The sequence below is a fragment of the Anolis carolinensis genome, chromosome 1, assembly GCF_035594765.1.
Source record: "Anolis carolinensis isolate JA03-04 chromosome 1, rAnoCar3.1.pri, whole genome shotgun sequence".
Lineage (NCBI taxonomy): Eukaryota > Metazoa > Chordata > Lepidosauria > Squamata > Dactyloidae > Anolis > Anolis carolinensis.
The window spans coordinates 71,118,365-71,134,576 of record NC_085841.1 but is presented as its reverse complement, the minus strand read 5'-3'; the positions used below and the strand labels follow the sequence as shown (position 1 = coordinate 71,134,576).

At 45.3% G+C, this 16,212-nt stretch overlaps 1 protein-coding gene across 1 annotated transcript in view; it reads left to right on the top strand.

Moving 5' to 3' along the window:
* The window catches only part of igf2r (insulin like growth factor 2 receptor), a 100,652-nt gene that overhangs the window by 65,369 nt on the left and 19,071 nt on the right, over nucleotides 1–16,212 (top strand). The window contains exons 36-40 of the mRNA XM_062976611.1: nucleotides 73–222; nucleotides 1,678–1,839; nucleotides 2,540–2,747; nucleotides 8,778–8,924; nucleotides 10,462–10,699. Of these exons, the coding sequence (XP_062832681.1) occupies nucleotides 73–222; nucleotides 1,678–1,839; nucleotides 2,540–2,747; nucleotides 8,778–8,924; nucleotides 10,462–10,699 (905 nt within the window). The remainder of the gene's footprint in view (nucleotides 1–72; nucleotides 223–1,677; nucleotides 1,840–2,539; nucleotides 2,748–8,777; nucleotides 8,925–10,461; nucleotides 10,700–16,212) is intronic.

The window sequence follows — 16,212 nt, the reverse complement described above, 5'->3', positions numbered from 1 at the left end:
TGATGACAAATGGAAACATTATGATAACTACTATGTTAAAATGCACCAATTCACGTAATGTTTTTCATTTAGGATATTGGTCGCATTATTGGTCCTCCTAAGTTGAATGCTGAAACCAAAGATGTCTTCATTGTTTACAAAAGTAACACTCCTTGTCCAGAAAATAAAAGCCTCAACTATTCTTCCCGTATCCTGTTTCATTGCAATAGAGGAACAAATTTGGTAAGAATCCTTGTTTACTGCCAGGCTTGAGGGGAAGAGTTTTGTTTTGGAGACAAAATTGCAGAATCATATCAGGAAAATTCCAGAGTTCTAATTTGTAAGATCTTTTTGCTGCAGAAGTCTCGGTACAAGGCCCTCAATTTAAAGATACTGTCTGAGCATTAGTCTTTCATGACATAGGGACAGCAATTTAGGAGTATTCATGGATTTCTCCAGTTTGGTTTGGAACCCAATCCAGATCTGAGTCCTGTTTTTTTTATTGTTCCTTGGAATTTGCATCCCAAATCAAAATAAAGGGGCAGAAATTAAGATTTCCCATCCTCTCTCATTGCAGCAGTAAAGACATCTGTTGAAGCTGACCTTGTTTTGTTTTTTTGTTTTTTTTACTTTTATTGCCAACATAATATTGTGATTGAAGGCACTAGTTGCTTTCTGAATAGAAGAGGTCAAATAGTAGAGCTGGTTTTAAAGGATTTTAATGTTTAATGATGAATGAAGGACAATACTAGGGTAATAAATGGAGTGACAACAAAAGGAGTAGAATGAGAAAAGGCACTGAATCTTGTAAGGATGAGGGCTCTGGTTCTGAATCTTTGAATGAAAACTTCAGTTCTTGGAGTGCCTTTTTGATATGTTTGTATTGCAAGTTCAGTCATTGCAATTGTCCATAGTTGAGCATTTTTGCATGTTGGAAGTAGAAGCAGGTTTATACAGTCAATTTCAAACGAAACCCTAACCTCCTCTCTTGATCTTATTCACTTATAAGGCAACAGTAATTAAGGATTCTACAAATTATGCAGAAAGACAGTATATGACTTTGTGCCAGATGGTTTCTTAGGTGTGAGCACAAACCATAGTACACACAGTTGCTTTGTTTTTTTCTCTGAATTTCTCCTTGCAAAACTGGCATGAAAATACAATATTTGCCCCCCTCCCTTTTTTTGCCTCTAGGGGCATGGGAATTCCTTCAATAAAAACCCAGTAATAGGAAACTTAGTCATATAGGGAGTGTTAATGATAATTTCAGGCACACTGAAGTGAAAGGTAGCAGCACTGCACTTCCCATATGGCTACAGTAGTTTTGTGCCACCAAAGTATGTGAGAAGAAGTCACATGATCTTTAACACCTCTATTAATCAGTTGACAGAAGAGTAGGCCTCTGAGGTAAGTGGATCATCTTATTACAGTCCTCCCCAACCTGGTACCTCCAGATGTGCTGGGGTGCAATACCTAGAATCTCTCAGCCAACTATGCCAGTTGAGAGACTACTTCTGGGAGCTGCCATTCTGTCTGATATGTGGGAGCTAGGTGGAATGGGGAAGGCATGTTAAAACAAAAATTATATAACAGAATTAATTTCTAAAAGCATAAATCATACTATTTTAAGTTTGCTGTTAAGGCATTTGAATTTCATACCTGAACCACTTTATTTCCTTTTTTGTTTTTTGTCAACAGGGCAAACCCAAAATGATAGACCAGTCCAACTGTGAATATATATTTGAATGGAACACTCCAGTTGTCTGCCTTGATAAAGTGGAGGTTTCTGGCTGCTCCGTGATTGATGAGCAGTTGCACTTCCCTTTCAATCTATCAAGCTTTTCTGGAAAATCTTACAAGGTGATATGCTGCTTTGGCAAATAAAGGAGCGGTATACTTTGTGATTCCTTTTTTCATGACAGTGAAAAGAATAAGTATTGGTACTAGCTGCATGCTGTTAGTCAGTGGTACTACACATGTTGTGCATAATACAATCTGCCAGTATCCCTGCTTGATCTGTAGTAGTGTTATATACCAACCACAGTAATGTGCTCCCTCCCAAAATACTTATAATTTGGTGCTTTACAACTCTTTATAGGTTTGTTGTGTACATCTTCATTTCTGAAGACTTCTTTAGGGACTCCCACAATTTAGACATGATTCCTTTTTTAGAGTGGAAGCTTCAAGTTGAAGTATGCTATGTTTTCCTAAGCTGGAATAGGAGACACTCCAGAGGGCTACATGGGAGCAATGTTGGAGAATATTACATTCTTTTGACTTTGTATCACCACAGCTTTAGTAATACATATTTTTTTGAAAACCACTTCTCCCTTGAAACCAACATCAGTATCTGCTCACAAAGAACAACCATAGTAAATCTGTCATTCCTGGGCAGGTTTCACTGCACTTTCTTTTGCTGTTCCTAGTGTTAAACCGAAATGGCAACCAGACTGAGGTTTCTGCTCCAGAGTTACTAAATGGCAGTGTGTGGAGATATTCTGGCTATTCATATCGTCCTGTTTGCATTTGGTTGACAGTGTGGCTTTGCTTGCCCATTCAGGTCCTTTCTGGAAGCAGGAGTTACCATTTAGGGGTCTGTTCTGATGCAGCAGATGTGCCCCAAGGAAAATGCAAAGATGCAGCAGTATGCTTGGTCTCTGACAACAAGGCTACCTCATTTGGCAACAGAAATGAAATGAAAATGGACTACCGGCATCAAGATGAAGCTGTCATTTTGCAGTATAAGGGTGGTGATATGTGTCCTCCAGGTAAGGCTTCTTAGAGCTGCTACTAAAGGAGTGCTTCCAAGTCATGTATTATTCAGAATTTTGGTTAAGGTGTTCGTAAGATTATTTGTTTGATATCCTTGCAGCAGTTCTTTTGAAGTCAGTTTTCCAGTTTAGAGAGGTAACTCAGGCCAAGATAGAAATGTTTCATGAGGACTTCCCCCAGGGAGGTCTTGTCACTAAATTTTCTCTCACGTGGTCTCTGTGAAAACTGCACATGTGGTAGTTAGTTGCACGTGTGCAGCTAGTTCGGAATCTTTAACAGCTGTTTTCAATTAGAGGGCTATGGCGCCGCCCCTCCTCCCCAGAGGGTATATATATGGCATGCTTGGGCCATAGCCTTAGTTCCTTTTTTTTCTGCCGTGTAAGCAGCAGTCTATAGGAACCTCCTGTAACTCCCTTTCCTTCCCTTACTTACCTCGTTCTCCTTCTGCCAAACATGGCGACTCCAGTTTTCAAAAAATGCCTGTTGTGTGGGGGAAAGCTCCCGGACACCGACAGGCACGACAAATGCCTTCTTTGCCTAGGAGAGGCCCACTCCACAGCCTCTTGCTCTGCCTGCCGGGCCTTCACAACCCAGGCGCGGAAAAATAGAGAAACAAGACTTAAAGCGCTCCTTTACGAGCGAGCGCTCCTCCCTCCTCAGGCGGCTCAAGCAAACCCCTCGGCACCTCCAACGCCAGGACGCTCTCTTTGTCTCCCGCCTCAGTCTCTTCCCCCCAACGCCGTCAGCGGCAGCCAAACGCAGCCGTTCCTCCTCCACAACCAAGGAGCATGCTGGCGGGGAAAAAGAAAAGGAGAAGAAGAAAAAGCGAAAGAAGCATCGCTCTGCCTCCTCCAGCCAGTCTCTCTCTCACTCACTTTTCACCGCTCCGAGGGCGGCGCCATCGCCAATTCCGCCCACACCAGGGCGTCAACTTAGCCAGGAGGCGGGGCAACCCCAGCCTCCGAACGCAACACCTTCACGGGGTGAGGAAACGGCCCTACTCCCAAAGGAGTCAGCCAATCCCCCCGCACCGTTGTCTCAACAAAGCCTCTCCACCCCGATGAGGCTGGACACACGGGCCCATGCTCTCGGGACCGAGGCACGCAAGGCTCACAATGCAGAGGAGGGCCAGGCAACCACCTCCATTCCTACCATCCCGTCGCCTGAACGAATCTCTCCTGCTCAGCACCTCCTTTCACCAAAGGCTGCCTCCTATTCTCATGATCTCTTCCAATCTCCTCCTCGTCGCTCTACATGGAGTGAACCACCTATGCACAGTGCACTCCCTCCACTACATGAAGACCTTATTCACCGGTCTCCTGGTGGTAGGGAATATTTTTTTGGCCCAGTCGCAGCCTTTAATCAAGCTCAACCATCCTTGCTCTCTCCACAAGACCCCCCACTCATGACACAACCTTCCTACCAACATGAAGAGCCACCGCAATACCTCTCTGCCTCCGATTCAGAATCTTACATATCTGAGGGCAACCAAGCGGGGCCACCACCGCCAGACCCCGCACCACCCGAAGAAATGTTAACATTTTCAGCCCTTATCACGAGACTCTCGCGGGCCTTAGCATTACCAATACCCAACCCACAGAAGCCTATAGAGGACCCGTTGTTTCCTTCAGAACAACAACAAACTCCAACCCCCGCTATGGTTCTTCCTCCTTTACCATACCTCCTACAACTGGCCAGAACCCCAGATACCCCTCCCTTTGCTGTCCCACCGGTTTCAAGGAGATGCGACAGCCTCTATAGGATTGACCTTACCTCCGCCCTTTGGGCAGCAAGACCACCTAAGCCCAATTCTTTAGCAATAAAGGTCACTCAGGGTAGGCGCTCCTCCAAGTCATGCCCTACCCCGGCTGACAAGGAAGGCAGGAAACTGGAGGGATTAGGCAAAAAGGTTCACTTCACCGCTGGGTTCGTGACTAGGCTTGCTCACTATGGGGCCTATATGGCTTCCTACCAGGATTACTTATGGAAGAAGGTCGGTCCATACCTCGACATGCTACCTTCGCAACACCGCTCCTTTGCTACGGCATGCCACCATGAAGCCATTGCCCTTGCTAGAGCCCAAAAGGAGATGGCAAAACATACAGCGGATACCGCAGGTCGCATGTTTGCAACGGCGACAGCTCTTCGTAGACATGCATGGCTTCGAGCTTCCACACTCTCCGAGGAGGGAAGAGATACTGCGGAGAGTTTCCCAGTCCATGATGATGCCCTGTTCCACCCGGACACTGATGGCCAATTAAAGAGTACTCAGGAGATGAAAAAGACAACTCATAGCTACAGCTTTACTTCTTCTGGTAACTACCCTCCCAGGAATAGATGGACCCTATACTCATCTTACCAGCGCAGGCCTTATGGTTTCAATACCAGACAACTGCCACAACCATCCCAACCCCCCCCCCCCCTTCGAGGTAGCCAGCATCTACTCGCTCTCGCCAACAAGGCAGGGGACGATACCAACCTAGATCACGGGGTCGTTTTTAACAAACCTTCCCCCTGTTCACCTCCAAACCCATTTCCCCTCACTGGGTTAAGGGCACACATTCACCACCCTGTTACTTCTCCCTCCACTGATCACCTGCCTCCTGTTTATTTTGGTTCACGTTTAGCACACTTTGCACATCAATGGCACCATATTACCACAGATAAGTGGGTGCTTAATGTAGTATCACATGGTTATGTTATTGAATTTCACACACAGCCAAGGACAGGCTACATCAGATCCACAACCCCATCCCCTGTCCTTTGCCAGGAGATTAGTACCCTGCTCGAAAAAAGGGCAATTGTACCCTTGCATCCTTCTTTTTTTCAATTTTCATTTTTTTCTCGTTATTTCTTGGTCCCAAAAAAAGATGCGGGCCAACGCCCAGTCCTTGATTTGCGACCCCTTAATTTTTATATCAGTTCTCAGAAATTTAGAATGGTGACAATAACCACAATTTTACCCCTAATACCAAAAGGCGCCTGGTTTGCTACCCTGGATCTACGGGATGCATACTTTCATGTGGCTATAGCTCCAGAACACCACAGGTGCCTTGCTTTCATGGTCGGTGACCAAGCTTTTTGTTTTCGTGTTTTACCTTTCGGTATTTCTACAGCCCCCCGTGTTTTTACTAAATGCATGGCGGCAGTAGTAGCCCACCTCCGCCTGCAAGGAGTCACTCTTTACCCCTACCTGGATGACTGGCTTCTAATTGGGAGGTCACGACAATCCCTCCTTCACAATATTGACACTACCCTTTCCCTTCTCCAGAATCTAGGACTCATAGTCAACTTCAAGAAATCCCACCTTCAGCCAACTCAACAGATCCGTTTTATCGGCATGTTACTAGACTCCACCACGTGCACAGCTCAACTCCCAGAAGACCGTTTTCGTGCTCTACGCACATCTCTCCTCCTCATTCTTCACCACCCTTTCTCTTCAGCCAAGGACATACAAACCATTCTAGGCCACATGGCCTCCACAATGGCAGTCACTCCATATGCCCGCCTAAGGATGCGTCCGCTTCAGGCCTGGTTTATCAAGACCTTCGACCCCGTAAAGGACTCTCCACACACCAGACTTTCACTCCCAAGTCACATCCGCCACTCCCTTCAATGGTGGACTCATCGCAACAACATTTGCGTGGGCGTTCCATTCCGCCCAAGCGACCTATCCACCACCATCACAACAGATGCCTCCCTCACTGAATGGGGAACATTCTCAGGAAACCTTGCAACCCACGGCCATTGGACCTCTACAGAAATAACACACCACATCAATGTCCTCGAACTCTTGGCTCTCTTCAAGGGCTTGCGGGCGTTTCAGGACATACTATCCAATACTACAGTTCAAGTCTGCACCGACAACACAACGGTGATGTGGTACATCAACAAACAAGGAGGTACCCGGTCCAAGACCCTCCTAGCCATCACACTAGCAATCTGGGACTGGTGCATCGATCACAACATCTATCTTATAGCCATACATCTACCGGGCCAACAGAACATCTTGGCCGACCATCTCAGCAGGGCCACACTAGTTACGCACGAGTGGTCCCTTCATCCGACCCAAGCTCTACAGCTATTCAACTAATGGGGCTAACCTCAAATCGACCTTCTTGCAACATCACTCAACACCAAATGCCGTCTTTACTGTGCCCGGGCATCCCCACCAAACCTGACAAACTGTTTGGGCGGTCCCTTCCTCTACATCTTTTCCCCCGGTACCTCTTCTCATCAAGGTGATCACCAAAGTATACAGCGACAAAGCCAATTGTATCCTACTTGCGCCTTGGTGGCCCTGCCAACCTTGGTTTCCGCTTCTGTCAACCATGGCAAAGGGCAACTATGTCACTCTTCCACGTTGCCCAGACCTCCTCACAGCCAACCAAGGTCGTCTACGCCACCCAGACATAGATCGCCTCCGCCTCACAGCTTGGAGGATACACGGAGACCTCTCTCTCAAGCAGTAATGGACATTATACATGCAGCCCATAGGCCATCTACCCGACACTCCTATGAATCGAAGTGGCGGAAATTCTCTTCCTTTGCCCACCTTCATGGAGCAGACCCATTATTAGCACCTACCTCTGTCCTCTTGGAATACCTCGCCTCCCTCGCAGCCGCTGGCCTCTCACTCTCATCCATCTGCTGCTACCTTGCCGCAATCACCGCATACAGAAGACGACATGGTCACTCTTCTTGTTTCCAAGACCCCATGGTACAGCTTTTTCTGCAAGGCTTCAAAAATATCAACCCTCCCCATGCCCCTCCACCACCAGCATGGCATCTTGACCTTGTGCTCTCCGCACTCATGAAACCGCCTTTCGAGCCAATGGCAACAGTAGATCTCTCATATGTCACGTGGAAAACAGTCTTTCTCGTAGCTGTAACTTCGGGTCGTAGGGCCAGCGAACTCTGTGCTCTCCGTTCAGATGAACCCTATATCCGCTTTCACCCAGATAAAATAGTAATGAGACTTGATTTATCCTTCCTACCCAAGAGAGCATCTCTTTTTCACATCTCACAAGATATTATTTTACCAGCCTTTTTTCAAACACCGACCACACCATTAGAACGCTCCCTTCATCTTTTGAACGTACGGAGAGCACTTTCCTTTTACCTAAACAGAACCAAACCTTTTCGTTCTTCACCCAAACTATTTCTCAAATACCGTAAGGACACTAGAGGCTCCCCTGTATCTCCACAACGACTCTCGGGATGGGTGGTTGCCACCATCCGTCTAGCCTACCAGATGGCGGGGAAGGACCCCCCCCCCATGCATATCAAAGGGCATTCTACACGAGCAGTGGCAACTTCGATAGCCTTCAACCATGGTGTCCCTTTGGAGGACATATGCAAAGCAGCAATTTGGTCTACACCATTAACATTTGTTAAACACTACAAACTGGACATTCTATCGAAACGCCATGCAGCCTTCGGAAGAGCAGTCCTTTTTTCAGCGGTGGCATGACACCCACCTGCCTCGGTGAGTAGCTTGTTAATCTACCACATGTGCGGTTTTCACAGAGACCACGTGAGAGAACAAATAGTTGCTTACCTGTAACTGTGGTTCTCTGGTCATCTGTGAAATCCGCACATCCCCACCCTTCCACCCCGCTGTTTGTCATGCCTGGGGACTCTGCCATTACACAGCGGAGGAACTAAGGCTATGGCCCAAGCATGCCATATATATACCCTCTGGGGAGGAGGGGCGGGGGCCATAGCGCTCTAATTGAAAACAGCTGTTAAAAGGTTCCGAACTAGCTGCACACGTGCAACTAACTACCACATGTGCGGATTTCACAGATGACCACTCAGAGAACCACAGTTACAGGTAAGCAACTATTTGTTCCCATAATGCATAAGATGCAGCTTTTAGAAATGTTGATATGGACGTGTCTTTACAAAAGGAATTCCTCTGTATATGGTATAGTCAAGAATTGCTTATGTTACACTGCCATGTGCATATGAGAAGTGCACTCCTTCCCAGTACATGTTTCTGATTTTTCTCATTTTACTTTCAGTGACCGAAATGGGTGAAATGTGTGTCTTCCCTTTCCAGTACAAGGGTAAATACTATTCTGAGTGTATTAGAGAAGACCATGAGCGTCCATGGTGTGCCACAACTGAAAACATGGACAAAGACAACAAGTGGGGCTTTTGTGGGAATGGTAAGCAAGTCCTGCTTTCTGTGGTGGGTTAAACTGAAAATCTGTTTTACATAGCATTGGAACAAGTTGGTAACTGGATGTGTAGTAGCAGCCAGAGGAAAAGAAGTGGGAATACACAACTGTGTTCAGACATTATGAGAATGGTTACTCATATTGTATTGGCACACAGTGGGGTAAGATGCAATCCTTGCTCCCTTTCCTCAATATACAAAGTGAGCTCAGCTGCAAATCAGAACTTCATGGGACTTGAATATCCACTTCATCTTTGACCAATGATTTTCAATAGCAATAGAAGAACATTATGAACAGATGGGGAATCCCTATATTTTGTATTTATGCCTCAATCTAAGGATTCCCCACTCCCTGTTTATAATATAATATGTTTATTATATAGTTTGTTGCATACATTGACAGTGCCAGGGGTAAGGAACAAATGGTTGAACTCCTGTGGTTTCTTGAAAAATAAACTTCACAGAAAACAGATTTAAGATGAGAGCATTGAAGAAATATATGTATTCAATTTTGAATCAGAATGCAATAAGGAACATAATTATATACAAACATGGTATCCAGTAACACATAGAAATATCCATAGTTCTTTATTGTCCTAATCATAAAAATGTAGAGTTGGATGGGACTATAGAATTCATTTGGCCCAGATTCATGTCTTGTAGGAATACACAAATGAGTAGGAATACACAAATGAAGCATTCACGAAAGATACCCATTCAACTTTTGTTTCAAGATCTTCAAAGATGGATAATCCGCCACCTTCTGAGACAGTTTGTTCCTCTGTCAAGCAGCTCTTACAGTAATAAAGATCTTCCTAATGGTGGAATCTCTTTTCTGATAATTTGGATCAATTGGTTCATATTCTAGCCTCTGGAGTAGCATAAAATAAAATGATCTACATGCCATACCTTCAGGGTATTTGAAGATGGCTATCATATGTGCTCTCAGACTTGTTTCCTCCAAGCTCTCTAAATTGTTCCACATAAGCCTTGCTTTCCAGACTTTCAATCATCTTGGTCACGGTTCTCTGGCCATGTTCCAGCTTGTCCATATCCTCCTTTAACAATGATGCCCAGAACTAGAAATTCTACTAGGTGTGGTCTGACAAATGCAATGCAATATTGTGTTTATGGCTGCTGCCTTACACTGCTAACATAGGTTTAGTTTGTGTTCTATTAAGACCTCTATATCTTTTTCACATGCCAGTTATCGCTCATCTTAGTTCATTTTATTTTTCCCGCCTGGATGTAATATCTTAACATTTATTGCTATTAAAATCTATTTTGTTCAAAATGCTCAAAAACATATTCCTCTACGGAAGTGTTTATAGGCCTCTCTAAATCCTCCAGTGTTATTCCAACTCAAAGTACTGTCAAAATATAAAGTATGCTATTATCTATGGTTTTAAATATCTGGGCCTGGGGGGGGGGATTTTTTGGAAGAGAAGATATGGGCATTGCACTGTATATCTACAGAAATTAGGTTTTTACAGTAGTTTATGATGATAAATGTTCATGTCTTGCAGTATTCGGACATCGAGAATCAACTATTATTTTCAAATGTGATGATAATGCTGGAAATGGGAGCCCTCAGCTTTTAAGTGAGACACTTGGCTGTGCTGTAACATTTGAATGGAAAACACAAGTTGTCTGTCCACCCAGGAAAATGGAGTGCAAGTTTATTCAGAAGCACAAAACCTATGATTTGAGAGTGCTTTCCTCCCTCACAGGATCCTGGGTCTTTGCTGACAAAGACAGCTCATCGTGAGTGTATATTAGAATAATAATGGAAACTGCTACAATGATTAACTTCCATGTTTTGTAGATGGCTTTAGGTCTTGTGATCATAGAATTTGGTCTGAGGAAAGTGCTTCTTCCACACTGAAATTATTGGGTCCAGAAAAGTTTCATTTGGAAACACAGCTGGAAGTTGTATTTATTTATGACTGTTATTGCCTTTCTCCCATAGTGGCTCATAACAAGAGTTAAAGAGGTAAAAGTAAAAATAGATCAAAATGGGAATAGGTGAGTCAACAACAAAGTTATAAACACATTTAAACTATGTGTGCATTACTCAGTTAGCAAGCTTTTAAAAATATTACTTAAAGAATTGAATATCCTGAATCAAGACCTACTGACCAATTTTACCCTCTTGGCTAAGTCATTTCTAGTCCCTATGTACTTGTTATCAATAAAATGATAATGAAAGCAAGGGCCTGAAAGGTACATAATAAGGTATTCCAGTATGAAATGGTGCTGCTCAGTTTGCTTCTTTGCTATGGCCAGGTCTTACTCGACTACAGGCAGTCTTTGCATTATGAACAAGACAGGTTCTGTAGGTTTGTCCTCAAGTTGAATTTTATGTAAGTTGGAACAGGTACAATTTTAATGTAACTTCAGCCAAATATAAATAGATAGATAGATAAATGGTTTTTTAAATCGTGTCAGAAGCAACTTGAGAACATACTGCAAGTCGTTTCTGGTGTGAGAGAATTGGCCGTCTACAGAGTCGTTGCCCAGGGAGTCGTTGTCCGGATGTGTTACCATCCTGCTGGGAAGCTTATCTCATGTTCCCGCAAGTTAGAGCTGACAGACGGAAGCTCACCCATTTGCAAATTTGAACCAGCAACCTTCAGATCAGCAACCCAACTTTCAGGTTGGCAGTCCAGCCGGCACGGGGGGTTTAGCTCATTGCGCCACCGCAGCTCTAATAAATAAAAGTTTTGGATAGCATATGGAAGGGTTAACACCCCTGTAATGTTTGCTTTGCTATCTGTGCCTCTGTTTAGAAGATTTCATCTAATTTCTCCCTGTAATAATTGAATTTTGAAAAAAAAAAGGCTCGTTGTGAAAACAAGGATTGGTGAGAAAGCTTCGATGGAGACACCTTTTCCCCATGACAACCCTTCCAGAAGTGGATTTCCTTTCCTGGGGGAGATTTCCTCTCACTTTCTATTGTTTTGTGTAAATTGGATGTAACTCGGAGACTGCCTGTCCCAATTTGAAATAATTCAAGAAATTGCTAGGCGGGGAAGGATTTAGAAAATGACTAAGAAGGTTTATTTGTTGTTTTTGGTTTATCCCTTCAAGTTGCCCCAGATTTACAGCAACCCTCTCATAGGGTTTTCTTAGTAAAATTTGGTTAGAAGAGGTTTGCTGTTGCCTTCCTCTAAGGGAGTACAATTTGTCCAAAGTCGTCTGTTTGTTTCCTTAGCTCAGAGAGAATTTGAACTCCATGTTTCTAGAGTCCCTTATCCAGCACTGAAACTCCTATATCATGCTGGAGAATTAATGGGAGCCCTGGAAGGGAAATAGTATTGGAAATTACGAATGTTCAATTCATTTAATGTAGAACAAGGTAGGCAAAGTCCATCTTTCTGGCCAAAAATAGCTCCCAGTACCATTTTCCCAGTATCGTAGGTGTTCTTGCACCCATTTTTCTCTGAAAGAACAATATTTAAACAGTTATAACAGGACATGTTCTGGAAAATGTCTTAAGAACAGAATTAATAACACCAACAACAACAACAACAACAACAAATTTTATTTATATCCTGCCACCATCTCCCTGAAGGGACTTGGGACAGCTTACAAAAGTACTCCAAAGTGCTGCATAAAAAATATACAATACATAAGCATAAAAACAATGACAACATAACATTATAGCAACAACCACAACAAATGCACATAATGGTATCATGAAGGCAATAAATGGGAATATTCTCATTATGTGTATTCATGTGAACACATAAACAGTGATAATTGGGCATGGCAATCAGTTCTCTCAATATCTTTTATATCTTAAAGAAAATGACCCTTTAACTCTAATAGCCATGAAAATATAATTCATAATGTGTATGAACTGTCTTCTGAATCTCTTATGGCAGAAAGATTGCTGAATCAGATTTCCAGGGCTGAGAATGAGATTTTAAACACCTGCCAAGGTAGTTATAGCCAGAATAAACTGGAAAAATCAGTGCAGTTATGCAAGGTTACTCAGTTGGCATAATTTTCCCAAGTTTCCTGATTCAACTTGTATACATGCAGAAATTAAACTTCCAATTTTAGACCATTTTTCTTGACTGAGGAATGAGATAAAAATGCTTCTCTCACATGGTCTCTGTGAAAACCGCACATGTGGTAGTTAGTTGCACGTGTGCAGCTAGTTCGGAACCTTTAACAGCTGTTTTCAATTAGAGGGCTATGGCCCCCGCCCCTCCTCCCCAGAGGGTATATATATGGCATGCTTGGGCCATAGCCTTAGTTCCTTTTTTTTCCGCCGTGTAAGCAGCAGTCTATAGGAACCTCCTGTAACTCCCTTTCCTTCCCTTACTTACCTCGTTCTCCTTCTGCCAAACATGGCGACTCTAGTTTTCAAAAAATGCCTGTCGTGTGGGGGAAAGCTCCCGGACACCGACAGGCATGACAAATGCCTTCTTTGCCTAGGAGAGGCTCACTCCACAGCCTCTTGCTCTGCCTGCCGGGCCTTCACACCCCAGGCGCGGAAAAATAGAGAAACAAGACTTAAAGCGCTCCTTTACGAGCGAGCGCTCCTCCCTCCTCAGGCAGCTCAAGCAAACCCCTCGGCACCTCCAACGCCAGGACGCTCTCTTTGTCTCCCGCCTCAGTCTCTCCCCCAATGCCATCAGCGGCAGCCAAACGCAGCCGTTCCTCCTCCACAACCAAGGAGCATGCTGAAGGGGAAAAGGAGAAGAAGAAGAAAAAGCGAAAGAAGCATCGCTTCTCCTCCTCCAGCCAGTCTCTCTCTCACTCACTTTTCACCGCTCCGAGGGCGGCGCCATTGCCAATTCCGCCCACACCAGGGCGTCAACTTAGCCAGGAGGCGGGGCAACCCCAGCCTCCGAACGCAACACCTTCACGGGGTGAGGAAACGGCCCTGCTCCCAAAGGAGTCAGCCAATCCCCCCGCACCGTTGTCTCAACAAAGCCTCTCCACCCCGATGAGGCTGGACACACGGGCCCATGCTCTCGGGACCGAGGCACGCAAGGCTCACAATGCAGAGGAGGGCCAGGCAACCACCTCCATTCCTACCATCCCGTCGCCTGAACGAATCTCTCCTGCTCAGCACCTCCTTTCACCAAAGGCTGCCTCCTATTCTCATGACCTCTTCCAATCTCTTCCTCGTCGCGCTACATGGAGTGAACCACCTATGCACAGTGCACTCCCTTCACTACATGAAGACCTTATTCACCGGTCTCCTGGTGGTAGAGAATATTTTTTTGGCCCAGTCGCAGCCTTTAATCGAGCTCAACCACCCTTGCTCTCTCCACAAGACACCCCACCCATGACACAACCTTCATACCAACATGAAGAGCCACCACAATACCTCTCTGCCTCCGATTCAGAATCTTACATATCTGAGGGCGACCAAGCGGGGCCACCACCGCCAGACCCCGCACCACCTGAAGAAATGTTAACATTTTCAGCCCTTATCACGAGACTTAGCATTACCAATACCCAACCCACAGAAGCTTATAGAGGACCCGTTGTTTCCTTCAGAACAACAACAAACTCCAACCCCCGCTATGGTACTTCCTCCTTTACCATACCTCCTACAACTGGCCAGAACCCCAGATACCCCTCCCTTTGCTGTCCCACCGGTTTCAAGGAGATACGACAGCCTCTATAGGATTGACCTTACCTCCGCCCTTTGGGCAGCAAGACCACCTAAGCCCAATTCTTTAGCAATAAAGGTCACTCAGGATAGGCGCTCCTCCAAGTCATGCCCTACCCCGGCTGACAAGGAAGGCAGGAAACTGGAGGGATTAGGTAAAAAAGTTCACCTCACCGCTGGGTTCGTGACTAGGCTTGCTCACTATGGGGCCTATATGGCTTCCTACCAGGATTACTTATGGAAGAAGGTCGGTCCATACCTCGACATGCTACCTTCACAACACCGCTCTTTTGCTACGGCATGCCACCATGAAGCCATTGCCCTTGCTAGAGCCCAAAAGGAGATGGCGAAACATACAGCGGATACTGCAGGTCGCATGTTTGCAACGGCGACAGCTCTTCGTAGACATGCATGGCTTCGAGCTTCCACACTCTCCGAGGAGGGAAGAGATACTGCGGAGAGCTTACCAGTCCATGATGATGCCCTGTTCCACCCGGACACAGATGGCCAATTAAAGAGTACTCAGGAGATGAAAAAGACAACTCATAGCTACGGCTTTACTTCTTCTGGTAACTACCCTCCCAGGAATAGATGGACCCCATACTCATCTTACCAGCGCAGGCCTTACGGTTCCAATACCAGACAACTGCCGCAACCATCCCAACCCCCCCCCCCCGCCCTCGAGGCAGCCAGCATCTACTCGCTCTCGCCAACAGGGCAGGGGACGATACCAACCTAGATCACGGGGTCGTTTTTAACAAACCTTCCCCCTGTTCACCTCCAAACCCATTTCCCCTCACTGAGTTAAGGGCACACATTCACCACCCTGTTACTCCTCCCTCCACTGATCACCAGCCTCCTGTTTATTTTGGTTCACGTTTAGCACACTTTGCACATCAATGGCACCATATTACCACAGATAAGTGGGTGCTTAATGTAGTATCACATGGTTATGTTATTGAATTTCACACACAGCCAAGGACAGGCTACATCAGATCCACAACCCCATCCCCTGTCCTTTGCCAGGAGATTAGTACCCTGCTCGAAAAAGGGGCAATTGTACCCTTGCACCCTTCCTTTTTTCAATTTTCATTTTTTTCTCGTTATTTCTTGGTCCCAAAAAAAGATGCGGGCCAACGCCCAGTCCTTGATTTGCGACCCCTTAATTTTTATATCAGTTCTCGGGAATTTAGAATGGTGACAATAACCACAATTTTACCCCTAATACCGAAAGGCGCCTGGTTTGCTACCCTGGATTTACGGGATGCATACTTTCATGTGGCTATAGCTCCAGAACACCACAGGTGCCTTGCTTTCATGGTCGGTGACCAAGCTTTTTGTTTTCGTGTTTTACCTTTCGGTATTTCTACAGCCTCCCGTGTTTTTACTAAATGCATGGCGGCAGTAGTAGCCCACCTCCGCCTGCAAGGAGTCACTCTTTACCCCTACCTGGATGATTGGCTTCTAATTGGGAGGTCACGACAATCCCTCCTTCACAATATTGACACTACCCTTTCCCTTCTCCAGAATCGTAGTCAACTTCAAGAAATCCCACCTTCAGCCAACTCAACAGATCCGTTTTATCGGCATGTTACTAGACTCCACCACGTGCACAGCTCAACTCCCAGAAGACCGTTTTCGT